Source organism: Vombatus ursinus, unplaced genomic scaffold (genome assembly GCF_900497805.2).
Source record: "Vombatus ursinus unplaced genomic scaffold, bare-nosed wombat genome assembly UNPS02004276.1, whole genome shotgun sequence".
NCBI classification, from domain to species: domain Eukaryota; kingdom Metazoa; phylum Chordata; class Mammalia; order Diprotodontia; family Vombatidae; genus Vombatus; species Vombatus ursinus.
In genome coordinates this window covers 1,042,845-1,067,583 of record NW_020944054.1, presented here as the reverse complement: position 1 = coordinate 1,067,583, position 24,739 = coordinate 1,042,845, and the positions used below count along the sequence as shown (strand labels likewise).

Below are 24,739 nucleotides of genomic sequence, written 5' to 3'. Positions count from 1 at the left end.
CTCTATCCACTGTACCACCTAGCTGCCCCAAAGTAAACCATTTTTAAACAAGGCTTGGCTGATGTTGTCAAGGTCAAAAGCAGACATCCAATCATCTCTCTCAGGCTCATCTTTTAAACATGGCATTCTAGTTTACAAAGTGCTTTTCATGCAGTCCATGCTTTGATTCTCACAACAATGCTAGGGGGCAAGGATTAGGATTCCCACTTTTCTAGACTGGGCCAGCCTCAGGGAAGGTTGTATAACTTGCACAAGTTCAGAAAATTATTAAATGTGGAGAGGCAGGATTTGAACTCAGGGGTCTTTCTTTCAAAGGAGCACTCCTTCTACTACACCAGCGTGCACTGGTCATAAAGAATGCACAGGATCAATGGAAAAGGTAAATTTGTAAAGCTGAATATTTGAGAGAAAAGTCATTTTCAGTATAACTTCTGTTCTAGTCAGTATTTGGTCCCAACCATAAAGATTATATAGGATCCTAAGTTTCCAGCAAGAAGGGACCTTGGTCTCCTTGTCCTACAGAAGGCAAACTGGGGCCCAGAGAAGGGAAGGGAGTTGCCCAATGTCACACAGGTACAGCCAGGCGCCAAGTCCTCGGACTCCAAACCCAACACTCTTCCCACTGTTCCACACTGTCATACACAATTACTGGATTGTGTTTCATTTTTAAAAGTCACCTTTAATGCATACTATCTTGCAGATACATAAATACTACAACTTCACAGATGTGGGTTAAATGTAATAAGTTAACTTCAGAAAGGTACCCTACTATAAATACTAAGATTTGGTTTGCACATTGATATGGGTTAGAAACTAATAAGCTACTACAAATAGAGCCTATGAGGGATAGGGTGCATTAGACAAACAAATCCTAAGGGGGACCTCCACAGACAATATTCAGATAAGGGTATTATTTTTTATTCCCATTTCACAGAGGTGGTACCCAGAGAAAAAGGTAACATTTGAAAAAAGCACTATCAGGTAATCAGTAAGAACCCAAAGTAACAAGTGAAAACATCAAGATTGGGGTGACAAGTGACCAGCAAAAGAACTGGCTAAGCCTTTTTACTTGATTCCAGCTGATGATTACAAAGAATGAAAATCCGATTAAGCAAAGTCAAAAGAGGTGATTTCCTTACTTAGGCCTAGCCAGGGAGTCAAACATTTGGTAGTCAAATAACGATTTAATTCCTTATTAGGAGGTGAAACATCTGAGCTCAGAGGAGAGGAGTGAATGGGAAATGGAAAGCACTGCAGGGTCCAAGAGGTGAAGTTCCCACTCTGTTCTCACCAGATCTACAAGGATGGCACTGAAACTGGCTCCAAAGGTTTGAAGGATTCAATGTGATGGACAGAGTGGCTCACCCATTGCTCTTTCTCATTTCCTGACTGGATGCAAAGTAGAGCTAACTAACATGGAAGGGGAGAGGCGTTCAGAGAGATCTCCTTTGGTCTTCTCGATGCTGACCGGTGGCTGCGACAAGTTAGTTCTCCTTGAGCCACTGAGGGCACAGCGCCCACCGAGCCTGAGAGACGGGGCTGGCAGACAGGGGTAGCCATCAAATGCCCTGCCCCGAGGGGGCGATCATTTCCTGAAGGATCAGGTGCAGCAGGTGGTTCTGATCAGCACTGAGCAGTGGCCAGAGCTCCCCCTGCAACACTTTCATGGCGTCCAGGTCCTTCTCGTGGGCGGCCATGACCAAGGACTGCAGCAGCAGGAAGAGCTCCTCGGGCAGCGGGCAGCTGCTGTCCTGGCAGTGGCCGTCGAAGGCCTCCCAGCAGTACTTCTCCAAGGTCTGGGCGTGCTCGGGCAGCAGCTTGGGTGGCGGGGGTTGCAGCAGCAACAGCAGCAGCACTCGGGACACCTCACACTGGACCAGCACGTCCAGAAAGGCGCCCGGTTGGCCGGGCCCGCCAGACCTGGCCGCGGGGGCGCCCCCGCCGCCCCCAGCCCCAACGGGCCCAGCCCCGCCGCCGCCCCCAGCCGCTCGCTCCCGAGCTAGCAGCTGCATTCGAGTGAAGAGCTCCAAGGCGCCGTCGTAGTCCCGCGTCAGCAGCTTGCAGGAGGCGGCGTCGCCGAGCGCCAGCAGCGCCTCCAGCGGCAGCAGCGGCAACTGCAGCTCGGCCGCGCGCTCGAAGTGCACGGCGGCCGGGCCCGGCTGCTGCAGGGCGCGCAGGGCGCCGGCCAGTTCCAGGCACAGGCTGGCGGCCGCGGCCGGCTGGCCCAGCTCCAGGTGCAGGCGCACGGCGAAGGCGAAGCAGCTGGCGGCCGCCTGCAGGGGTTCGCCGTAGGCGGCGGCGCAGGCCAGGCGCAGGCGGGCCTCGCGCTCCTGCCGCAGGAAGAGGCGGGCCGCTTCGGTGAGGGCCAGCGCCTCGCCGGGCCCGTGGAAGAGCGTCTGGTGGCAGCGTGCCACGGCCAGCTGGCACCAGGCGGCGTACGGCAGGCAGTCCTGGGCCCGCAGCTCCTTGCCCAGCTGCCCAAACTGCTCGCCGGCCTCCGACACGTTGGGCTTGCGCAGGAAGCGCTTCCGCAGCTTGTTGGACACCAGCCTGTAGCGGGCCAAGAAGTCCCCCGCGTCGTGCCCGGCGCCCGAGCCACCGGCCCCGCCGCTGCCGCCCACCACGCTGCTGAGGGAGCCCACCCCTGCAACCGCCATAGCTCCCTGGCCCCTTGAGCGCGTCGCCGCCGCCCGGACGCGCTCCCGCAGCGCGAAGCTCGCTCTCATTGGCCGGCGCCGAGCTGGCGTCATCCCGGCCCCGGAGACCAATCGCGTCCATTGGAGGGGCGTTGGGCCTCGGCGCTCCTCGGGTCTGCGCAGGCGCTTCTCCCTCCCGGCGCGTGAAGGGGAGGGGCCGAGGGAGAGAAAGAGGCCTGAGGAGAAGGAAGACAGTGAGTGGGCGGGGGCGGGCCTAAAGAGAAGGGAAGGAGGGAGAGAGAGTGAGTGGGTGGGACCGGAGGAGGAGGGAGAGAGCGGGCGGGCCGGAAGAGGAGGGAGTCTGGGAAAAGGAGGAGCAGGAGGAGGAAAGGCGGAGCAGAGGGGGAAGGGAGAAAAAGGCCGGGGGGGGCTCCCTCAGGGGCACGGAGGGGGCGAGTGCCATCCCGAGTCGGTGGGCGTTTTAAATAGGAAACATTTTGGGATGGAACTGGGCGGTGGACAGGGCGGAGATCCTTTGAGCAGACTGACTTGAGGCGCTCCTTTGTCCACGGAAGTTTTGCTGAAGACTGGAGATCGCGCGTGCGCGCAAATTGGGCATTCTAATCTGGAACATCTATCTGGAACAGGGAGTAGAAATCTTGACCCCAACCAGGGTTTTAGGGGGAGAAAAATAGATGTCATCACCTAATGTCTATCATATTTCTGCTATAGCACTTTACAACTTTGTATGTGTCATGCTTTGGGAACAGTATATACAGTTCTTTGAGGCAGCTAGGTGGCTCAGTGGATAGGATGCCAAGTCTGAAGGCAGAAACACCTGAGTTCAAATCTAGCTTCAGACACTTACTAGCTGGATGACCTTGGGCAAGTCACTTCACCCTGTTTGCCTGAGTTCCTCATCTATAAAATGAGATGGAAGTGGCAAAACCAGTCTGGAGTCTTTGCCAAGAAAACTCCAAATGGGGTCACAGAGTTGGACATGACTGATCAGCAAATGTTTATGTGTTTATAGTTTTCCTAATATTAATTAGAATTGCATTCCTTGTATAAACGCAGCATAATAGTGTATAATCTTTTTAATATGTCATTGTAGCATCTTTACTAATATAGGTTTTTTGCATACATGTTCATCAGAGGTATTGGTCTATAGTTTTCTCTTTCTCTAGCTATAGGATATTTGTCTCATAAGAGTTTGATGGTGCCCTCTTTCCCCTATTTTGCAAATAATTTATGGATGATTGGAATTCATTTTTCTTTGAGTGATAGAAATCCCTTGGATTTACAAGGAGCTGGAACTAGATTTTTTTCTTTCTTTCAGAGTTTCTTTATGGCTTATTCACTTTCTCTTTCTGAGGTAGTATTATTTACATTTTCTATTTCTAACTGTAACCTAGGTATTTTATATCTTTGTAAATGTACATCCATTTCATTTAGCCTTTCAGCTTTTTTCTATAATTGGTCCAAATAGTTTATAATAATTTCTTTTATTTTCTCTTCATTTATTATGAATTCTTTTTCATTTTTAATATTGACAATTTTGTGTACCTCTCATAACTATATTTTAACTTATAACTATTATATTAACTAATGGTTTAACTTTTTTCTTAGTTCTGTTAACAGGATTTTTACTGAACCAGTCTCTAACCTGAGAATGCTCAGAACCACACAAAGCAGGCCTAGAGATGGGAGTGCCAGTAATCAAGTAGTTTAATCAGTTTCAGAGTGTGGAAAGTTCTCTTTGCTGAAGTAAAAGCACAGGTTATATACTTAAATCACCAGTGGGAAAGGAAGGGGGAAAGTGTATTACAAACAGTTATTTAGTGATTTTCCAGGAGAAACCCATAATTCTCACAATACAACAATTCTGGAGTCAAGTCTTTGGGGGTTGTGACCACCTCCCCTAAAGTACAGAACCATAGTTTTGTGTTGGGAACAGGTTCTACAATCTTTGATTCACTTCATTTAAGGTCGAGTGATTGTGAACATTGTCAGTTTTGATTAATCATTTTAAAGCTGAATTGTGAGCTTTGAATCCTGAGCCAGAGAGGCAGCTCTTGAGAAAACTAAATTATTAGTATATTCATTACGCACATCATATTGATTAATATGAAAATTATAAATTCCCTTCTCATTCCCTCCATTTGGCCAAAAAAGTCAGAACGACCCTTGAAGGCTAATGAGAAACATGATTCTGAAAAATTTCTTGATTGTAGAAATTTTCTATAAAAGGAAAAAAAGAGGGGCATAGTTAAAATATTACCCGGGGAAAACTTCCTCAATTCTGTTTGATTCCAGGCATGAGTCCTATCTGGCAGCCAATCATGTAGTTACAGAGCGTTAAAGCAAGGCACAGGACTAACCAGGTGGGAATTTTCCTTTTCCAGAAAGGAAATAACACAATGGGGGAAATAAAATCAGGAGGATCCTACCTAGGCTGAGTCCTAAGTCATCCTCACAACCTTTCCCAGGAACAGCCTTTAGCACCCTTAGTCCCACCCTTCAGCAGTTCTCAGACTGCCACACAAGTCATTTTCGATTATTGGCTTTGTGACAATTCAGACAACTACCCCTGAAATCAAAGCTCAAAACAAATTATGTCTCAGGAATTTTTACCTTAAATAGCAAAATTTTTATTAATCACAAATTTAAATCACAACTTAAGGAGATAAGTACAACATAAAAGTGAAAGAGTACTACTTCCAAGAACAATAAGAGATTGAGGGGACAGTAGCAAGGAGAAAAAGGCTTAGTTCATAGAGGGAGTAACTGCAAACTTCAGCCCACATCCAGGTCCTTGGGTAGTGGTCTACATCAGCTGCTGTGTTCTTCTCATCCTGGGGTTCTTGGGAACAGCTGTCCACCTCAGATGTCAGCTGCTTCAGACCCCATTTAATCTTTAGGGTCAGGTTACCAGGGATCCTGAAATCCAAGTGGGCAGTACTGCCCTCTTGAGATGTGACAGGTGGAGCCAGGACTCCACTCCCCAGAGTTTGGCTGCAGTGGGGGTGGCGAGCAGGACTTCAAAGGGGCCTTTCCACCGTGGCTCCAAGAAGCATTTTCAGAGATGGCATTTCCAGTCACCTAGTCACCAGGTTGGATCAGGAGCTGAGTTTTGGTTGGAGTTTCTAAAGAATGGGACTGTAAGACAAATTGGTAAGTCTCTGATATCTTCTGAGCCAACCTAATGCAGCATTGTACGAGGGAGCCGTTGACTGCTATGCTTCCCACCCATGGCCATTCTGTTACTATCTCATAGGGACTGAGCTTATGGGAACCAAATGGTCTAGAACTAAGGCTAAAGCAAGGCTAAAGGAAGGGCTTTGGGCCAGGGGATACCTACTTCTTCAGAGAATTTAGCAAGGGAGGTTTTAAGTATCCCATTAACTTTTTTTTTTTTTTGGTGAGGCAATTGGGCTTAAGTGACTTCCCCAGAGTCACACAGCTAGTAAGTGTTATGTGTCCCATTAACTCTTTCAACCATTCCTGATGACTGGGGGTCATCAATGACAATGGAGGAGCTGAGTAATTGGCCAGGATGAAAGTAGCTTAAGCTCCTATGAAATGGGTACCTCTATCACTATGTATCTCTTTAGAAATGCCATCCCCCCATAAGGAAATGATTTTTTTTCTAAGAGGATTTTTTGCTACCCCATAGACTGTGGCAGTACAACAGGGGAACACTTCCACCAATGGGGAAAACATACAGATCATAAGCAAATCACATTTGTATCCAAGGGCAGGTGGCAGTTGAATAAAGTCAATCTGCCAGGTTTCAAAGGGTGCATCCGGGAGAGGAAACTATCTGTGGGCTGGCTGCAGAGGCTTGGATGCATTGTTCTTGGGGCAGGTGTGACACATCTCATAGGTGATGATAGCGGCTCTGTAAAAACTCCCCCACCAATATTTTCAAGCTAGCTCCACTAGATTGTCAGGTCCCCAATGGCTGAATGAATGAAGGTTTCCATCATAGGGAGGGAAAAGTTCTTAGGGAGTACTGTAAGTCCATTTGGGCCCCCATAGTCTTATCAAATTTACATCCCTCCTTTTTCTTGCTTTGTGATAAGCATTCTTTTCTGGGCAGTGGCTGTCTCTTTTATAAGATGGTTGGGGACTTGTACCTTAGGAATTTGAGGAGTTAAAGCTGAGGTTTTAGCTGCTTGGTCAGCCAAGTCATTTACACGGCCATGAATGCTGTTTTCTTGACAGCGTCATGGAATTTTAATTACTGCTACAGCTTGGGGAAGCAGCAAAGAGTCTAATAGATGGGAAACCTGTTTCTGATTTTTAATGGGCTGTCCTGAGGTGGTGAGGAAGCCCCGATGTTTCCATAGCATCCCAAAATCATGTGCCACAGTAAATGCATACCTGCTATCAGGGTAAACATTAATCCTTTGTCCTTTTCCTAATTCACAAGCCCTGGCTACTGCCTTGAGCTCGGCTTGCTGTGCCAAATGAGCATCAGGTAGTGATGAAGCTTCACCCGCTTCTGTGGTGGTGGTGATGCCATAACTGGCAGCCAAGTCTCCTTCCTCACTTCTGAGCCAAGTCCATCAGTCTACCAGTCAAAGTCCCTCTTAGGGAGTTTCTTTCAGGTGGAGGCGGGGAGCAAGACATCCAAGTAAGTTACACAGTCATGGTCTAAAGTCTCATCCTCACTTTCTACCTCAGGTAGATAGGTGGCAGGATTAAGTGTGTTGACACGTTTGATGGTCAAATTAGACTTGGATAACAGAGTCACTTCAAGGTTGGCTAGCCTGCTAGAGGCCAAATGCTGAGTATGGTGTGAATTTAGGAGTGTTTCAACTTACAGTTAGGAGAAAATCAAGACAAATATCCTCAGTGGCAGATACAAGTACAGCTGTGGCCACTACTGCCAGAAGACAGCCTAAGAGGCCTTTAGCAACACTGTCCAAAGTTTTACTATAGTATCCCATGGGACGAAAGTTTTCACCATGTTTTTGTGTTAGCATGCCAACTGCATTCCCTCCTTTCTCAGAGATATATAAATCAAATGGGAGAGTGTAGTTGGGAAGGCCTAAAGTTGGTGGTTGTTGGAGGGCAGACTTCAGAGAATCAAAGGAGTTTTGAGCTTCTGGGGAAAGAGCCAGGGGCTCAGATACAGAATCCTTCAGGAGGTTATAAAGGCAATACCTGAAAAGTCAGGGATCCAGAGAAGACAATAGCCTACCAGACCAAGGAAGGTATGGAGCTGACGCTTGGTGTGGGGTACAGGAAACTGAATGATGGCTTTAACACAGGCTGAATCTAGGCAAAGGCTGGAGGCAGAGAGGTGATGTCCTAGGAACTTTACAGAGGGGAGAGCAAACTGGTGTTTGTCCCTAGATACCTTATGCCCTCTTGCTGCTAAACCGTTAGGGAAGTATGCAGAGTCCTGCAGAAATATCTTGGGAAGGGAAACAAAGGAGGTGATCAAAATATTGGAGGAGAACAGTCCTTAAAATCTAATGAGGACAAGTCTTGTTTTAATATCTGTGAGAAATAGGATGGTGACTCAGTGAATCCCTGTGGAAGGACAGTCCATGTGTATTGGCATCCTCCCAGGTAAAAGCAAAAATGAATTGGCTTTCAGGGGCAGCTGGAGTTGAAAAGAAGACATTACAAAGGTCAACCACTATGAAATAAGTGGCCCAGGGTGGAAAAGTGTAGGGGTTTGGCACAACAGGTGCTTTGGGTATTACAATATCATTAACTGCTCAGAGATGATGCACCAGTTGCTAGCCCTGTCCACCAGGCTTTCAGAAAGATGGGCATGTTCACAGGGGAAGTATAGGGCACAACAATAGGTGGGGCACTGATTCACAAACTACAGGGAACTTGGTTGATGGCCAGATGGTTGGAAGGGCTTAAGGAAGGTGCTGGGGATACAGGACAAAAGGAAGTGGTCCCTCCTGGGTCAAATGCAATAATGGCCTGTAGTTTATGGAGCAGATCATGTCCTAGTAAGTGACCAGGACAAAAGGATGAAAGGCACTGATCCCTCCAATAAAAAGAAAGAATGGTTCTGAGATGTGAGCTACAATGGTTTTATTAGCAATCCTCACAACTGAGATACTCTCTTCCCTCAGGGGAGGGGAATGGGGAAGGCAGGTTTAAAATTGAGAGTGTGGCACCAGGGTCAACTAGAGCAGGCCCTTCTTGCCCTTGTATACACGAGGAGACATCTCCAACAGGAATCATGGGGGTAGACGTGACCTGTACATCCCCCTCCTTTTGCCACCCCTCCCTGAAGCCTAGTCATGCTGAGTGATCAGGATTGCAGGGAGCGTCTGGCAGTGCTTTCTGGGGTGCTTTCTCTTTTTTCCCTTCAGCATCTTCCCCAGTCCCTATTGTACAGTCTTTCCTCCAGTGGCCAGATTTTCTACAATTAAAACAAACTCCTGGCCTGTTTGATTTTGATGGTACAGGGAAGAACTGCCGGAGACAATAGGGGATGGGTCTGGGATGGTAAGGAATAGGCTGCAGCTGCTGCAGAGGGGTTGCAAGGAAAAATTTCTTTTTTGCGTCTCTAAGTTCCTTTTTACCATTTTCATCCTTCTCTGCCAGAGTAGCTGCCAGTCGTGCTGTGGTCTCAAGGAGGAACCCAATGTCAGAGTGTTGCCGATCAGAAATAGCTTAATTTGCTTAGAAATTGGTGGGTGAAGATTATTGACAAAGTAGGAAAGAAATGGAATTTGCCCTACTGCACTATCGTTTGTGCTGGAGACTGGAATTGGCATCAAAGGCTTGGGCAAGTCTGTCATAAAACTCATAGATTCCCCAGGGTCCTGTTTAGTATCTTGGACCTTTGTTAAATCAGTGGGTCAGGGGAATACAAGGGGTATGGCCTCAAGGAAGTTTTCACCCATAACTTGGGCGAGCTGATAATGCTCTTTTCCTCGGCCCTCCAAGTCCCAATCTGTCTTAAGATCCTTCTCTAGGTCTTCCCAGCCGGCCTTTTGGCATCAATTCTTAGTCTCCTTCCCAACCAAGGCAACCATGAGTTGATACAGATCCAGATACCCGGGTCTGTGTGAATACAGGGTTAGTGGGAACTGCCCAACAAAGCCTGTGGGAAACTCCCTGGGGCTAGGATTGTCTTGGCAATACCCTGGAAGTCTCCACACTGCCAGTCAGGGCTTGAAACTATAGGTACTGATCGAGCCACTCTCCTCGGGGGTTTTTTCCTGTGAGAACTTTGGCTTTCACTTTGAAAGGGGACATAGAAACTGGGGTGGAGTCTTTTGGTAAAGGTGGGTATATTTTAGGTAGTTAGGTAGTTTGGGAGTTGTTAAGGAGAAAATTTTCAAATGATTTAATCCTTTCTTTCATTGATTCTAATTCAGACCTATGCTGTCTTTCCCTTGCCTCTGAATATCATTTGTTATAGCTGTCCTGCTCAAGAGGTTGAGTTTCCTTATTCATCAATTTCTGCCTTAAATACTCTAATTTGCTCTTATCAAAGCTGTTCCAACAAGGCCAACAAAGTTTGAGGTCATGATTTGTCAAATCCACCCAATCCTGGCAATATATAAGGGACAGTCAAGACCATATTTCTTATACATTTGAAAGGCACATGTTTATTCTGGGGATTTGTTAATAGGAGCTGCTGTATCTTCCCCCATGCCTTTACCACACATCTGTCCCATTTTAAATGTGAACACACAAAGATAATAACATCATTTAACTAACAAGTATACACAAATACATTATAAGGGGATATAACAACACATACCCAAAATACAAGTATACAGTTACAGGTATTCCACACTGTGCTAGCAATTCACTTGAATTAAGGAAGTAAATGTTCCACAATTCTAACCAAGCCCAAAGTTAAAAAGTTAATTTCAGCTGGTTTAACCATACACAAAACCAACCACACAAGCAACTCTTACGCAAAAAAAAATTTTACCGCATGCAGAAATGAAACCCCTGCAGTCCATAGCTCAGACCGAATTTATAAAAGAGAGAAGAGAAAAACCACAGGCCATAGCCAGCCCTGCATTATAAGAGAAAAGACACATACGAAGTCAAATCCATGTGCCAAAAAACAAAACAAAAAAACACAGGCCTTACCAAAGTGATCCAGATCAAGACAAGGGTCCCTGGAGCATTCCTCACGATGAAAAGCAGGGCTTGATCACAGCCTACCCCCTTAATGGAGCCAGAGTTGGGAGCGTTAAATTTATCAGTTAAGTGAGTTAGAATTTCTGGAAAAAAAAAATCCAGTGGTGCCTGTCCCTTCTCCCCATACTTGAAGAGCTCAAGGCTTCACACCTTAAGAACTTCTGACACCAGTTAATATTAGCAGGATTTTTACTAAGCTAGTCTCTAACCTGAGAATGCTCAGAGCCACACAAAGCAGGCCAAGAGATGGGAGTGCCCATAATCAAGTAGTTTAATCAGTTTCAGAGTGTGGAATGTTCTCTTAACTGAAGTGAAAGCACAGTTTATATACTTAAATCACAGGTGGGGAAGGAAGGGGGAAGGTGGAGTACAAATAATCAGTTAGTGGTTTCCCAGGAGAAACCCATAAGTCCCACAACACAACAATTCTGGCTTTGGGAGTTATGACTACCTCCCCTAAAGTACAGAACCACAGTTCTGTGAGAGGAACAGGTTCTACAATCTTTGATTCACTTCATTTAAGGTTCAGTGATGGTGAGCGTTATCAGAGTTTTGACTAATCAGTTTAAACTGCATTGTTAGCTCTGACTCCTGAGCCAGAGAGGCAGCTCTTGAAAAAACTAAATTATTAGTATATTCATTACACACATATTGATTAGTATGAAAAGTATGAATTCCTTTCTTACTTCAAAATTCCTATATTTAGTAATATAAGGGATTTTTTTGTTGCTGGTTTTAATTTTATCTTTAATTTTCAGGATTTTAATTTTTGTGTTGGAGTTTTTTTACTTTGGTGCTTTTCTTGTTTTCTAGTTACTCTCCTAATTTATTGATCTGCCCCTTCTCTCTTTTGTTGATCAAAGTATTTAGATGGACACGCTTCCCCCCAAGGACTGCTTTGGCTGCATCCCAAAAGTTGTAAGTTGTCTACCATTGACTTTTTCTTTGAAAATTGTTTGTATGATTTGTGCTTTGACACCCCCTCCTAATTTTTTAGGATTAAATTAAGTCTTCACTTAAATTTGAATCCTTTCTTCAATTGGCCTTTATTAATTGTACTTTTGATCGTGCTGTAGTTAGTAAGGAATGTGTTTAGTATTTGTGTTTTCTTGCATTTGTTTATGAGGCTTTTATGCTGTATAGCACATAGTCAATTTTTGTAAAAGTGTCATTCATAGCTGATGTGTGTGTGTGTGTGTGTGTATGTGTATATACACTCCTTTATATTCCCATTCAATAATTGCCAGAGATTTATCATATCTATCTAGTTTTTCTAGGTTTTTATTCAGGTCCTTATTTTCTTTTTTATGTATCTATCTAAAGAATCATCTAGTTCAATTAGTAACTGTAATTCTGTTAACTTTTCCTTTAAGTATTTGAATACTATGTCATTTTACACACACACACACACACACACACACACACACACACACACACGAAAGATAGGTTTTGGCACATGTCCAGATCACTTAAGATGGAGGCATTCATGTTAGAGGTGCCAGAATCCTGCTTCTGGGATACAGGAGGACTGGTGTAGCATGGACATTCTGCATTGGCCTGCCAGTGGTTGAGAGCAGCTTCTTTCTTTTAGCTGCTGAAAATGGCTGAATCTCTAAATCTACCTAACAGAGCATAATCACTCTCATTTGTTTGCATTTATATTTAGGAGTAGACTCATTCACTCACAGCAGGTGATGTCACGTGGTAAGGGGCAAGGCCCAGAGTACCATATCCCCCTTTCCCTTAGGCCACGTGTTCCTGAGAAATAGGCTTAGAGTTTTGGTCCTGTTTTGTTTGGCCTTTTCAGTTCTAGTGCAGGGAAGGGTGGTCTGTTTCTAGTCCTCTGTTCTCCTTTCTTCACTAAGTGCAGATTTTGATTTCATCTTCTTATAATTTCTTTTTAATCCTCCTTTATGATCTCACTGCCCCTGAAACTGATATTTGTTTTGCTGTAAGGGGGCAAACTATCCTGCCCAGATTGTGCCAATTGTCAGGGGGCAAATTATCCTGCTGACTGTGCCAGTTGTAAGTGGCAGTTCCATTTTGCCCTAATTATGCCAATTGTAGCTGTGTGACCCTGGGCAAATCACTTAATCCTGTTTGTCTTAGTTTCCTCATGTGTGAAATGAGCTGGAGAAGGAAATGGCAAAATACTTGTAAGGGAGCAGGTCTGTTATGCCAGTTGTAGTGTGGCATACCTTTTGAGAAGATACTGAGATACCAAAGAAAGAGGGGACCATGCCAGCTTGATTATAAGTACGTTTTATTAGGATTAAGTATGTTAATCGGGCGAGTTCCTCACAGAGGCCAGTTGTCCTGGGTGGCAGTAGCATAAAGTAACATCTTGGATACCCACATCACCATCAAGCCAGATAAGATATCATAGAAACAGAACAAAGAAGACATAGTTCTAGGGATGGCCCAGGGTCACGTGCAAGTTTTCCCAATGGATAGTTGGAGCTTCTTTTGCCAGTTACATTTACTCAAGATAGTTTACATTCTCTGTGGAGTCTTAGGTCACGTTCCAACTCTGGCTACCTCCTATGCGCCACCCCTTCTGACCTGCTCATACAGTCTTTCTGATACTATCTTCCACAAGGTTCCTTTAATGGTATATGAGTGGTTTTGATAACATGTAGGAAGCAGAGGAGGCTACCAGTGAACTGTAGCGGACGCAGAACCCACAACAGCAATACAAGCACAAATAGAGAAACAATATGCCCCGTAAGAAAATTACCACAGTTGTTACAATTTTCTTCCATCCCACCCCTCAGGAGGTGAAGGAAGAATCAATGATATTTGATGATTAGTGGGAGAACTAGATTTCTGAACTTAACTTAATACAGGCCAGCTGAATTTCTGAACTAAGTTTAGAGACAAGAGAAACATGGGTTGGACAATTATACAACATATTGGGGGTGATACAGAGGAGAATCAATTACAAAATGGAATCAGAATCATTTGATTTTTCTCAATTTCCCCCTTTTTGTCAATGAGAAACCTGTCAAAATTTTCCCTGACTGTGATCAGTCACAGTACAAGTCATGATAAGAGCGTCTCAGACTATAAACTAATTTAGAGGAGAAATTTACATGACACAAAGATAACTGAGAGAACTCAGTATACAGATACAGTGAAACAAAGAGCCAAATAGTACAATAATGATCATATGACCATCAACATTAAGTAACATCAAGTCTTTTTTGTATTTCAGTAACTCACTCCCAATGTCCGTTTAATCAGCAGATTTCATCTTGGATCTCAGATGTTCAATGTGGTTGTCTGTTCTCTGGAAACATCTTCTGTTGGACAGTGCTGAAGTGGACTTCCCTTAAGTAGATTTGCTTCTCTGGTCCCAAGTTACTTATAGCGACTCCTTAGATGTTCCTGCTAAAATCTTTTACAAAAAAGATCTCAATACAAGTTAGCACAGCCCCTCAAATTTTACTTCTCCAATAAGTAGTTTATATAGTGAAAACTAGCTCAAACCTTGTGGTTCTAATCTTTTCAATATATATTGATATGTTGATAAGCTATAAGAAGATCAAACTAGGGACCCATCGTTCACTTGAAACGTCACAGAATTTAGATTTTTATATACCCCATTAGAATAATTTACATTTAACATACAGGATTGTCTGATCTTGTTGCTTTCTCAGAATTTTTCACTCCAGCCAATTCCAATTCCTTTAGGAGGATCAGATGCTATTAAGAATCTAATTCTATATATCTAATCCTAGGTAGGTAACAAACACTCTTTGCAGGTAGAGGCCCTCCACCCCTAGGTTCAATGGTTACACAAATGAATTTACTTACCAGAGGCTGACTTTATTCCACCTGTAACAAAAGGCCTGGAACAGGCCTAATATTCCCAATTAGATGCACTAATTCCCATTTGTATACAGAGAACATTGTATATCAAAGGGGTTGCTTCTAGTAGAGAACACGTTCAATTGTTAGCCATATTCAAATCGAATAGATATTACAAAAACATTACTCTTCACTAAGATGACTGCAATGAGATTCTACTCTTTAAAATGAAACAGGTTTCTGATTTTAACTCACAAATTAATAGACTCACACCTTTGTTTCACAAGCAGTTTCATCTTTGTCCAATTATTCCCATAACATTCTAAAAGAATGAGATATTTCAGGGACTTAATTTTATACGTGACTATGTAAGTATTAGGCAGATGACAAGCCCAAGCACTAATTTACTTAGTTGTTTGGGATATGGAATGACTACACATTCAGATTGAAAACAGTAACATCTTACATTCTTGCATTGTGCTCATATCTTCTATTGACCACTTGCTTTGATTATAGAAATTTGCTATAAAAGCAAAAAAGCAGAGCATGATTATAACAGCATCAAACTGGTCCTCCATGCCTAAGCCTAAGGGCACAGAATGACTCAACACATGTATGGCAGGATAAAACATCCTTAGTTCTGTTTGACTTCAGGTTAAGAGTCACAGTTGATAACCAATTATGCAGTAATCATTCCACCTCACAGCCAGACTCAAGTTTAATCAGGTGGGAAACATTTCTGTTCAAATGGAAGTAAAACAATAGGGAAACTGAGTCAGGAGGCTCCTACCTTCAGCTATGCCAAGGCTGTCATCTTGGCTTTTTCCCAGATACACATCTCCACCTGTCTCGAATGGTGGATTACAGACTTAATGATCCATCAGACAACTGTACCTAAATTCAAAACAATATCAGTTGCAGTCCCAAGAGTTTTTATGTCAAATGGCAAGTTTCACTAATCACAGCTTAGGGCTAAGGCTAGATATAGTTATTTTTACTCTCATGGAGTTGTAATTAGCAATAAAAGTTTACCAGGACAGATACACACATGTATGCACAAAAGATTTCGCTTAACATCCTTCACTTGTTTTTCTTTTCTTCTTCTTGAGTTTAAACTCATCCTGGTATAAAGATCAATCATTAGAAATTCTATATTATAAACAAACTCATAAATTCTCAGTAACCCAGTTTCATTGTTTAGGAATTCCATAACCCATAAATTGGCTCTTTTCATAAGGCTGATGACCTTGCTGAAACAGATGGTTTCAGTTTACAGATAAAAGGGAGTCTACAAGGTCTTTTCTTGTACCTTTCCCCATACAGTAATAACCAATTTTTTCCTTTTTTCCATAATTTTTCCAGGCCTTACCACATCTTATCACTCAGTAATGGACCTAACTGGTAGGATTTTCCCCAAGCTATTGCAGCTTGTCTGTTAGGGAGTTCAGGCTTGCCTCTCCCCATCCTACCCTCTGTTTCCTTAAATAAATTTCTCTTTTTTGTAGAGAGGAAACAAGACAGTTCTTAAAATTCAGAATGAACATAATCTATAACAAAAATGGGTAGGAGTCTCATGTAATTTACAGCAAAGTTTCTAATTTCAAGACACGCATCAATTTAAAAAGTTATTTTAAAATTGATCAGTACTTTAGTTTATAAGAATCCTTTAGTATCTAACTAAATGTTCCAATCAAACTCAATTACTTCTTAGTTTGTTTTTTTTTTCTCTTTTCATGAGCCAGAAAAGGGTTAATAGGATAGGCAGGCAGTTTCTAAGTGCTGGTTCTTATTTTTTCCCACCTCAAACTTCACTAGCATGATCCCCAAACCCATCTTTCTATAATTGGTGAGATGACCTTCATCTCCTAGTTGTAAAACAATGAATCTGTCATTCTTGGGGATGAGGGGTGGGAAATGTTCTTAGTTCCCTTAAAACAAATTCTGAAGAAATCTTCAGCATTTAGAAAAACATTAAAACCACAATTAGGAATTCACAGTAGAGAATTTACATTTTAGTGCCAAATTCAGTTTCTCATTAGTTTACAATGTAAAAACATTATACAGTCTGAGTGAAAAGATTCCCTTCCTCCTTATCTGCTCTTCCTTCCACATTCCCTGAACCTGGCCACCATTCAGGAGTATAAAGGGAAAGGAAGAATCTTTCTGAAAACTTTTAGAGATTCACATTAGTTAACAAGGCACGGAGAGATAGATTTGCCAGCAAAGTGTTTCCTTCCTGACTCTGCACACAATTAGTCTCAGAGACACACAGACATACACAGAAAGACATACAAATAGACTACCGCTGTGAGACAGTGGCCCCAATTTTTTTTAAAATCTAATTTTCTGTTTAATCAAATTTAAAGCAAATCTACACGAAGGATGACTAGAATAAATATTGCACTGGAGAATATGATTTTTTATAACATATATCCAAAAAAGAAAAATCCATACACGAGTCGAAAAGCTAATGCTCGAATCTGTGTCTTCTTGACTTAATTATCAAGATGACAAAGCAGTTATTCATTTTAAGTGGTCCAAAGTACAAACCAATCTAAGCACGGTGATACACAGATCATGTCAGTCCATTTTAAAGACCAATTATAGCTGAGTCTCTCCAGCTTCAATGGTACACAGGGCTGCATTTTAAAGCAACACCTAAGATGTACAACCTTGAGAATCCCTTCAGAATTAATGACAGAAAATACAATGTAAAGGATATTTAATCAAGCCCTTAGATTTAAAATAAAATTGGTGAACTGTCACAAAAGTTTTAAAGAACAATTATACTAAATGTGTATTAAGCAGCATTGATTTCACTGATTAAAAGGAAAAGCAAAACAATCTTTTTTTAAAAAGAATATGAAAACTACATTGAAAACAGTAAGGGAACTTATTCCTTTCACACTTATTTCAGACAACCAGACACAAACCTCTTCAAAAAAAAATTTCTGCACCTTGCCATAGGGAAGGCTATTCATCCTGTAGAAAATCTCTAACTTGATACACAGGACTGAACTTCATGGGGACAGGAGGAGGACAGTCATATGAAGTAATGGAAGAGAAGGACCCCAGAAATGGAGAACATTCAACTTATTTCATGTAAGGGTAACCTAGGTTATCATACAAAAATGAAACAGTCATTCTTCAAATCATGTCCTTAAGGTAAAAGATTTAGCATGTATTTTTGTCTCTCACACAAATTTCTTGGAACAGAAGCCTATTTTAACAAGTTTTTTAGTCTTAATTAGGATCACTGTAGGATGGACTCCAGGAAGAAAAGATCAGCCTTAGCATTGTGAGGGCATAGATATACTATACTATATACTAGATATGAGAAGTTCAATAGCTATTGTTTTGAGGTTGTTGGTGGTGACATTTCAGGCCAGGTGGAACTAACAACTAAAATCAAGAAGGAATTACTTCCTGCTTTCCTCTTTCCTAGAAACTGGTAGGATGTCCTGCAGACAGTCTAAAAACCAGGGAAAGGCAAGCACACTGAATGTGGGAAAACAGAAAGGAGCCACAGAGGGGAAAGAACATCATATTGCCTAGGGAGTAGAAGCAATGAAACAGGAAAAGGGCTCAAATCCTTTTAAAACAGCAACAATGACAACAACAGAAAAAGATCAAATTAGGTTTACTTCACCAACATAAGGGCATGGCTTTATGTTAAAAAAGACTTGTAGTCCCTTATCACCAATTAAAGAGGTGGAAAATATTTGCTATCATACACCAAGGGCTCTGGTTTATTTTCATGACCATTATTATTTTGATGGAGTAGAAACCATCAAGGAATTGGACAAGAGACATCTACTCATCAGGGTCTTACTACGCTATGGTGCGAGCAGGTGTTGGCCCCCCTGGGTTCCCACCTTCCCCCATTAACTTTCCCCATGAAGTTCAGTCCTGTGTATCAAGTTAGAGATTTTCTACAGGATGAATAGTCTTCCCTATGGCAAGGTGCAGAAATCCAAAAGGCCACCCTGGAGGAAAGCCTACTGATTTGGCTTGGCAAGAATAATATGATGATTTTATCAAGAGGGCTTTTTTTCCCCCAATTCCAACTTCACCTCTCAAACAATGCAAATGTCAATGAAAACAAAATTCAGTCATACTAAGGGAGGAAAGAAATGCAGAGAGGGAACAAAAATATAATTCATCTAGGAAAAATTCAAGCCAAAGAAAGGAGACTCAACAGATCTGTTATGTTTTCTCCTATAACATTAAGTATACTTAAATAGTTTTAAATTTTGCATTTAACAAAAAGGAAACAATACTACAGAATGATTCTTAAAACATGAAGCAGAATGACAGGTAATCACAGGATAATAATCACAAATAAACGACTTCTCTAGTAATTCAGTAATTTATTGCCCTAACACTAAAAAGGGGAGGTTGGTGGGGGTGGGGTGGGGAGTTTGAGAAACATAAGAAAATCAAGGTGCTACTAATATAATAAAATGGCATGTATAACTCTGGCACCATCTTTCAAAAAGATGGTTAAAATTGAAGACCAAGAAAAAAACAATTTGGACAAGCTGATTTATGAAGAATTTTTCACAGAACCAGGATGAATTACATTTCTTTCACTTGTCAGATACACAGATAAGCCATTAACTTGTGGTAAAGTATGAGGAAAATGATGCTATCAAAGCAAACAAATCATCCAGTGAAGAATCAAATTGTACCAATTAAAGAAAAGAAGCCCACCAACTACCCATCATTAACACTGAAATTTATAATTTTAAATACAGAAAATTTAGGGAAATATACCATGAATGCAGAAATGAAAAAAGGTAGGCAAATCTACACAGTAAACTCTAATGTTATTTCTTGTGATATCTTTTTTTTCAATAAAAATGATCATCATTTGAATAACATGCAGAGTTTTAAAGACTTAGGATGGAAGGCCATTATGCAGGAAGAACAATATTGTAAACTGTTGGCCCACAACAGAGTTGGTACAATGCATTTACCTTCATTATAACTAAAGTTAGTAAAAATATTTATGTTAAAGGCTTTACATGGTGAGAATCTGAGGGATCTGTAAACACGAATAATCATTACTGCTCTCTACAATTCTTCGAGGCAATTAAAAAAAATTGAAGCTGAAGTTCCAGAGTTTTATTTTGAGGGGTACTTTTTTGGTCTCAGAAACAAGCAAGTTGGCAGTGCTAGAAATGCAAAAACTTGACCCTTGGATGCAGGTTCTTGATCATCTTTTGTTAGAGCTATACACATATGTTCTAGGTTAATTCTAGGATTCTCCTGAGAACAGGTTATTGTTCACAGCTAACTACTGGGTGTTTTGTTTTGTTTTAATAGGATCTTATTCCCCAGGCACTAAAATTTGCCTTTAGAAAAGGGAGTCAAAAAAGGGAACTAGAGTTTTAGTAGCTTTTTTCTCCCCTCACATTTTTCAGGAGATAATGAAAAAAAAGGTTGCCTTAAAGTGTTGCTAAAAAATAAAATTACAATTATCCTTTTGATGATGCTACAGGTAGGGCCAAGAAATAGGACATTTTAAATTTAATTTCTTAATCCACTTTTTAAACAAACAAGAAAAGTATAAAGTTGAGACACCAAGTGGTTAAGGGTGAATCTGGGCATGTTCAGCCATGGCTGCTCCTTCCTGAAGAGGAGAAATGTGCTGTGGTGGCAAAGGCTGAAGGTGGTCACTGCCTAGAGAATGCTTTTCTGACTTCTCCTCTTGATGCTGCCCAGGTGGCTGGAATTTTAATTCTCCACCTGGCCACTCCTTGTAATTTCTTTTGTTCCATCTGTTGTACCACCTGCTGATATTTGTGTTTCTGGGCCTGATCGTGCTGATACTGGAGCTCTTCTTTTTGCTTCTGGAGATCTTCTGCTTGAGCTTGTGTTCTTGTTCATAGATGTAATTTTCAAATGCTTTCAGCTCTTTTGTGAAAAGGTGCACTGATCCAGTGTCTCCCAGCTATCTGGCTCCAAGAATTCTTTTTTTCTCAGTAGCTTTTAGAAACTTCCAAAGTCACTAATTGGTCCTTGTTAACATCAGCCTCATTCATAACATGTTCCCTCATCCTAAGCCTTTCTTGTTCCATCTCTACCATGTCTTCCTCTTCATTTTCAGGGTCATATATTTTCTCTAACTCTGTGGTAAACAAGGCTTCTAATTCTTGCTTATCCAAGAAACCATCACTACTGACACCATGCAATTTGAAAAATGTCTTCTGGTCAAAGTCACTAGGATCCAGTCCATCTGTCTCCTTCCTGGGTGGCTAACTTTTGGATGATTTCCATGTTTCTTCATTTCTTCAAATTTATATTCTTTTTCATGCCTTTTTTCTTCATTCAGTGTTTTCAAATATTCTCGCCTTTCATGCTCTATCATTTCATATTTTAAAAATTCTTCACGGCAAGTCTTATCATAGTTTTCTAAACCACTGTAGGGGCTTTGGTTCGCATATCTAAGTCTTTTGGTTCAAACTTGTCAGGATTCTGTTGATTTAGGTGCTCAAACTGTTTCAGAAGAGCTTGATAATCTATGCCTGTGTCATGAATAGAATCCACTTTAGCTTTAATTAGCATTCTTAATCTTTCCACTTCCACTTCCTGTCACTTTAGTTCATCAAGTCTTGTCCTGACATGGTGACTTACTAAAGCTCTTTGCTTAGTTTCCCACTCTTGATTTTCTTTATGTTTGCATTCTGGAGCTTTTCTCTGAAATGTTTGTCTGTTTCCAACCCATTAATCATTTGCCGGAGATACTCATCATAATATAGTCCAGTATCATCCACAGGCTCCGCCTGGACACCTGCTCTCATTTGCGTGGTCACGTTGGTCCCCTGGACCAGGACAGTTGCTCTACGCTTGTGCCTGCTCCCCTGCTGCAGCCACGGCACCGGCCCCTCTCTCTTGCTGTGCCAGCCCCAATATTAAAAGTTACTTCTAACCTGCCTTACTAGATGTCCCCAGAGGCCGTGCTTTCTCTCACACATACATATACACACATCCTAATGAATTATTACCCTTTTAAAACTGCACCTGTCTTGTTACTTGTGTATTCTGATCTGACACTTTCTTTTATCAATCATATCTGAAATAATCTTCACTGAATTTTTCCTCCTCTGCCTCTCTCCTGTCCCTTTGATGCACATAGTCAGAAAGGGAGGGACAGATAGACAGACACTCTGTTCTTTTCCTCTACATCATCCTCTGTCTTCCCAAAAACATTCCTGGTAACCTCTGTCTTTTAGCTCAAGGTTATTTTATTCTTTATCCTATGATGCAGAGGGCAATTGCTATTTCAAGGTGTCTCTTAACAGCACTGAAAGTTCTCATGTTTGCTTAGGCTGTAAATCTACCGTCAAGCAACATGGTCAGCATAGGAGATTTCCCCTGTGGAAACCTGCCAAGGCACAAGCTAAGATGTATTTTCCAGGTGTCTCTATACTCTCCCCCAGGGATGAGGTGTGAAGATTAAAATTGTCCAATCTGCAAGAAAAACCACTGAAGCAGAGCTCTGAGTCAATGGCACTTTATTAGAGGGTCCATGGTACCCTCTAATGAAGTGGACCTCAGATCTTCATCATGATCTGAGACCTTGTTTTTTATAGGGTTTGATACCCAAATATGCAAAACATGCATGGTTGAAATACAGAAACTCATTGGTTGATAGACCTTGTTTTGAGGGCCAAAAATGACATTTCAGCAGGGGGGGTCACAGGCTGGGCAAAGCATGGGTCATTGCTCATGTTGGACAAGAGAGAATGGTCCAAAGAATCAAGGCATCCCATCCATGCTGGATTTGGACATGGAATTTGAGTAAAACAGGATGGAGATATCTTTGTCAGTATTCTTGTGGTTGTACAACTGAGTTTCATAACTGGTAGTGAACATTACATTAAAGTTTGAGGCCTACTATAAGGGCCTCCTATAAGAACCTATCTTATCTAATTATCCCTATGTGGTTTATGTAAAATATCAAACTTATTAATACTGATTGGAATAGAGTAGGGGTCCAAATGAATCATTTCTCACAGAGGATGGCCAGAATTCCCTCTGCAGAGGCCTCCCCCACCCAATTCCTTTGGTATCCTGCTGACTGCCAAATGTAAGGGGGCAGAATCTGTTTTGTCCTGATTATGCTGATTGTAGGGCGTCATACCCTCTGAGAGAATACTGAGATACTGAAGGTTTTATTAGGGTTAATTAAGTTAAATGAGGGAACTTACTCACAAGAGGCTGTGATCCTTGGTGGCAGGAGGTCAAAGAAATATTGTGGATCCTCACACCAACCTGGTCAGGCCAGGTATTATGTAGAAACAGAACAAAGAAGGCATAGTGCCAGGGATGGCCCAGGTCATGTGCAAGTTTTCTTGTGGCATATTGGAGCTTCTTTTGCTGTTTACATTTACTCAGGGTAGTTTATAATCTCTGTGGGGTCATAAGTCACAATCTCACACTCTTTTTACATTTGTACATTTGCTTGTGACTATTCCCTTCCCAGATCTGTCCTCCCTCTTAAATATCTGTCTTTTTTCCCCTTCCTGGATTGTTTCCTTGTTCAGTTTAATATGTTTCTACATCAGATTCTCTGTGTGTTCAACCCTCATTTGTCCAATTCATAAGATCTCATACACCTCTATTATGGAAAATAATGCCTTCCTCTTCATTTCTTTCCTAGCGTTTTCCCTTTTCCCATTTTTTATCCTCTTCTAAAACAAACAAAAAATTCCAAACAACACACAGACCATGTGTTTATATGTTACTTAACTTGATAGGCAGCTAGGTGGCACAGTGTTGCACCTGGGCTCAGGAAGACCACAGTTCAAATCCAGCCTCATACACTTCCTAGCTGTGTGACCCTGGGAAAGTCACTTCACTTCTTTGCCTCAACTGTAAAATAGGGATCACAATAGCACCTCCCTTTCAAGGTTGTTGTGAGGATTAAATGAGATCATAATTATAAAACACAGTACTTGGCAAACATTAGGCCGTACTTGTTCCCTTCCTTTCTCTCCCCCAACTCCCCCCCACCTCCTTAAAGACAGTGGGATTATGAAGGAACATATCTCTTTTCCTTCTATTGAACAGTAAGAACTTCATCTTTGTTCAGTCTTTTCCAATCGCTCAAATCTTTGAGGTTTCTCTTGATTCCTTTATTTCCATTTTTGGAGTTTCTACTCAGCTATGGCCTTTTAATCAGAGATATTTTAAAATCCTCTATTGTATTAAAATCCCATATTTTCCATTGTAAGATTATATTCAGTTTTGCAGGATAGGTTATTCTTAGTTTTAAATCTGTATCTTTTGCTTTTTGGAACGCATTCCTAGATTTCGTCTCCTTATTTAATCTTAGCTATGGTTTCTTGGTACCTGAACTCTTTCTGGCCATTTGAAATATTTTTTTTTTAATTTGGAAGTTCTAGATTTTTTTCTATGATATTCATGATTATTTTTAGTTTAGAATCTCTTTCTGGAGATAAGTCACTTACTTTGCCTTCTGATCCTAATAAGTTAGGCAGTTTTCTTTTATGATTTTTGCTGTATACCAGGTATCTAGATTTTTTGCTCATGGTTTTCAGGGAGTTTGATTCCTAAATTACCTCTCGTCAACCTGTTTTCCAGGTCAGTTTTTTAATAGTATGTATATACCTTACATTTTTTCAATCTTTTGAGTTTGTTTTAATATTTCTTGTGGTCTCATGAAGTCATCGAGTTATGAATGCACTGTCAAGATGCATTTAGGAGACACCCTGTTTTCCAGAGCTAAGGCCAGTAAGCAGGCTTGTGCCCTGAGCTTAACATAACAACAGTCCTTTGTGCTCACTCTCTGTATGATTTCAGCCATAGCAAAATCCCAGAATTGTTTCATATAATTATTGTATTGCTTTGATCAGGTATTCTCTGAGCATAGACATGCACTTGTTGTATCTATGTTCTGGTCATGAAGCCCTGCTATGAATCAAACTTCTCTTGTTGTTATTATCCCTCATTGTCAGGTTCACTGCATAGACATTGGTACAAGTATTAAGATTTGCCCCCACTGCCTCAGGTTCCCCCACCTGGGGGAAGGGGGACGCACATGTGTTTAGATCCCTCCTTACTTGCAAACTGTTTCCTTCACTTTGAAATTAAACTTCTGTTTGTTTTCTGACTCTCCT

At 41.7% G+C, this 24,739-nt stretch overlaps 2 protein-coding genes and 1 pseudogene across 2 annotated transcripts in view; 1 reads left to right on the top strand and 2 right to left on the bottom strand.

Annotated features, from left to right (window-relative positions):
* Positions 1-658: 658 nt before the first annotated feature.
* LOC114054370 (factor VIII intron 22 protein-like) lies at positions 659-2,750 on the bottom strand. Its single transcript, XM_027877563.1, has one exon. The coding sequence runs from the start codon at positions 2,748-2,750 to the stop codon at positions 1,560-1,562; it is 1,191 nt and encodes a 396-aa protein (XP_027733364.1). The 3' UTR covers positions 659-1,559.
* An 8,477-nt stretch (positions 2,751-11,227) lies between these two features.
* The window catches only part of LOC114054460 (SLAIN motif-containing protein-like), a 77,812-nt gene continuing 64,300 nt past the window's right edge, over positions 11,228-24,739 (top strand). The window contains exons 1-2 of the mRNA XM_027877639.1: positions 11,228-11,315; positions 11,645-11,699. The gene's annotated coding sequence lies outside the window, so the exon portion shown is untranslated. The remainder of the gene's footprint in view (positions 11,316-11,644; positions 11,700-24,739) is intronic.
* The window catches only part of LOC114022759, a 41,572-nt pseudogene continuing 37,380 nt past the window's right edge, over positions 20,548-24,739 (bottom strand).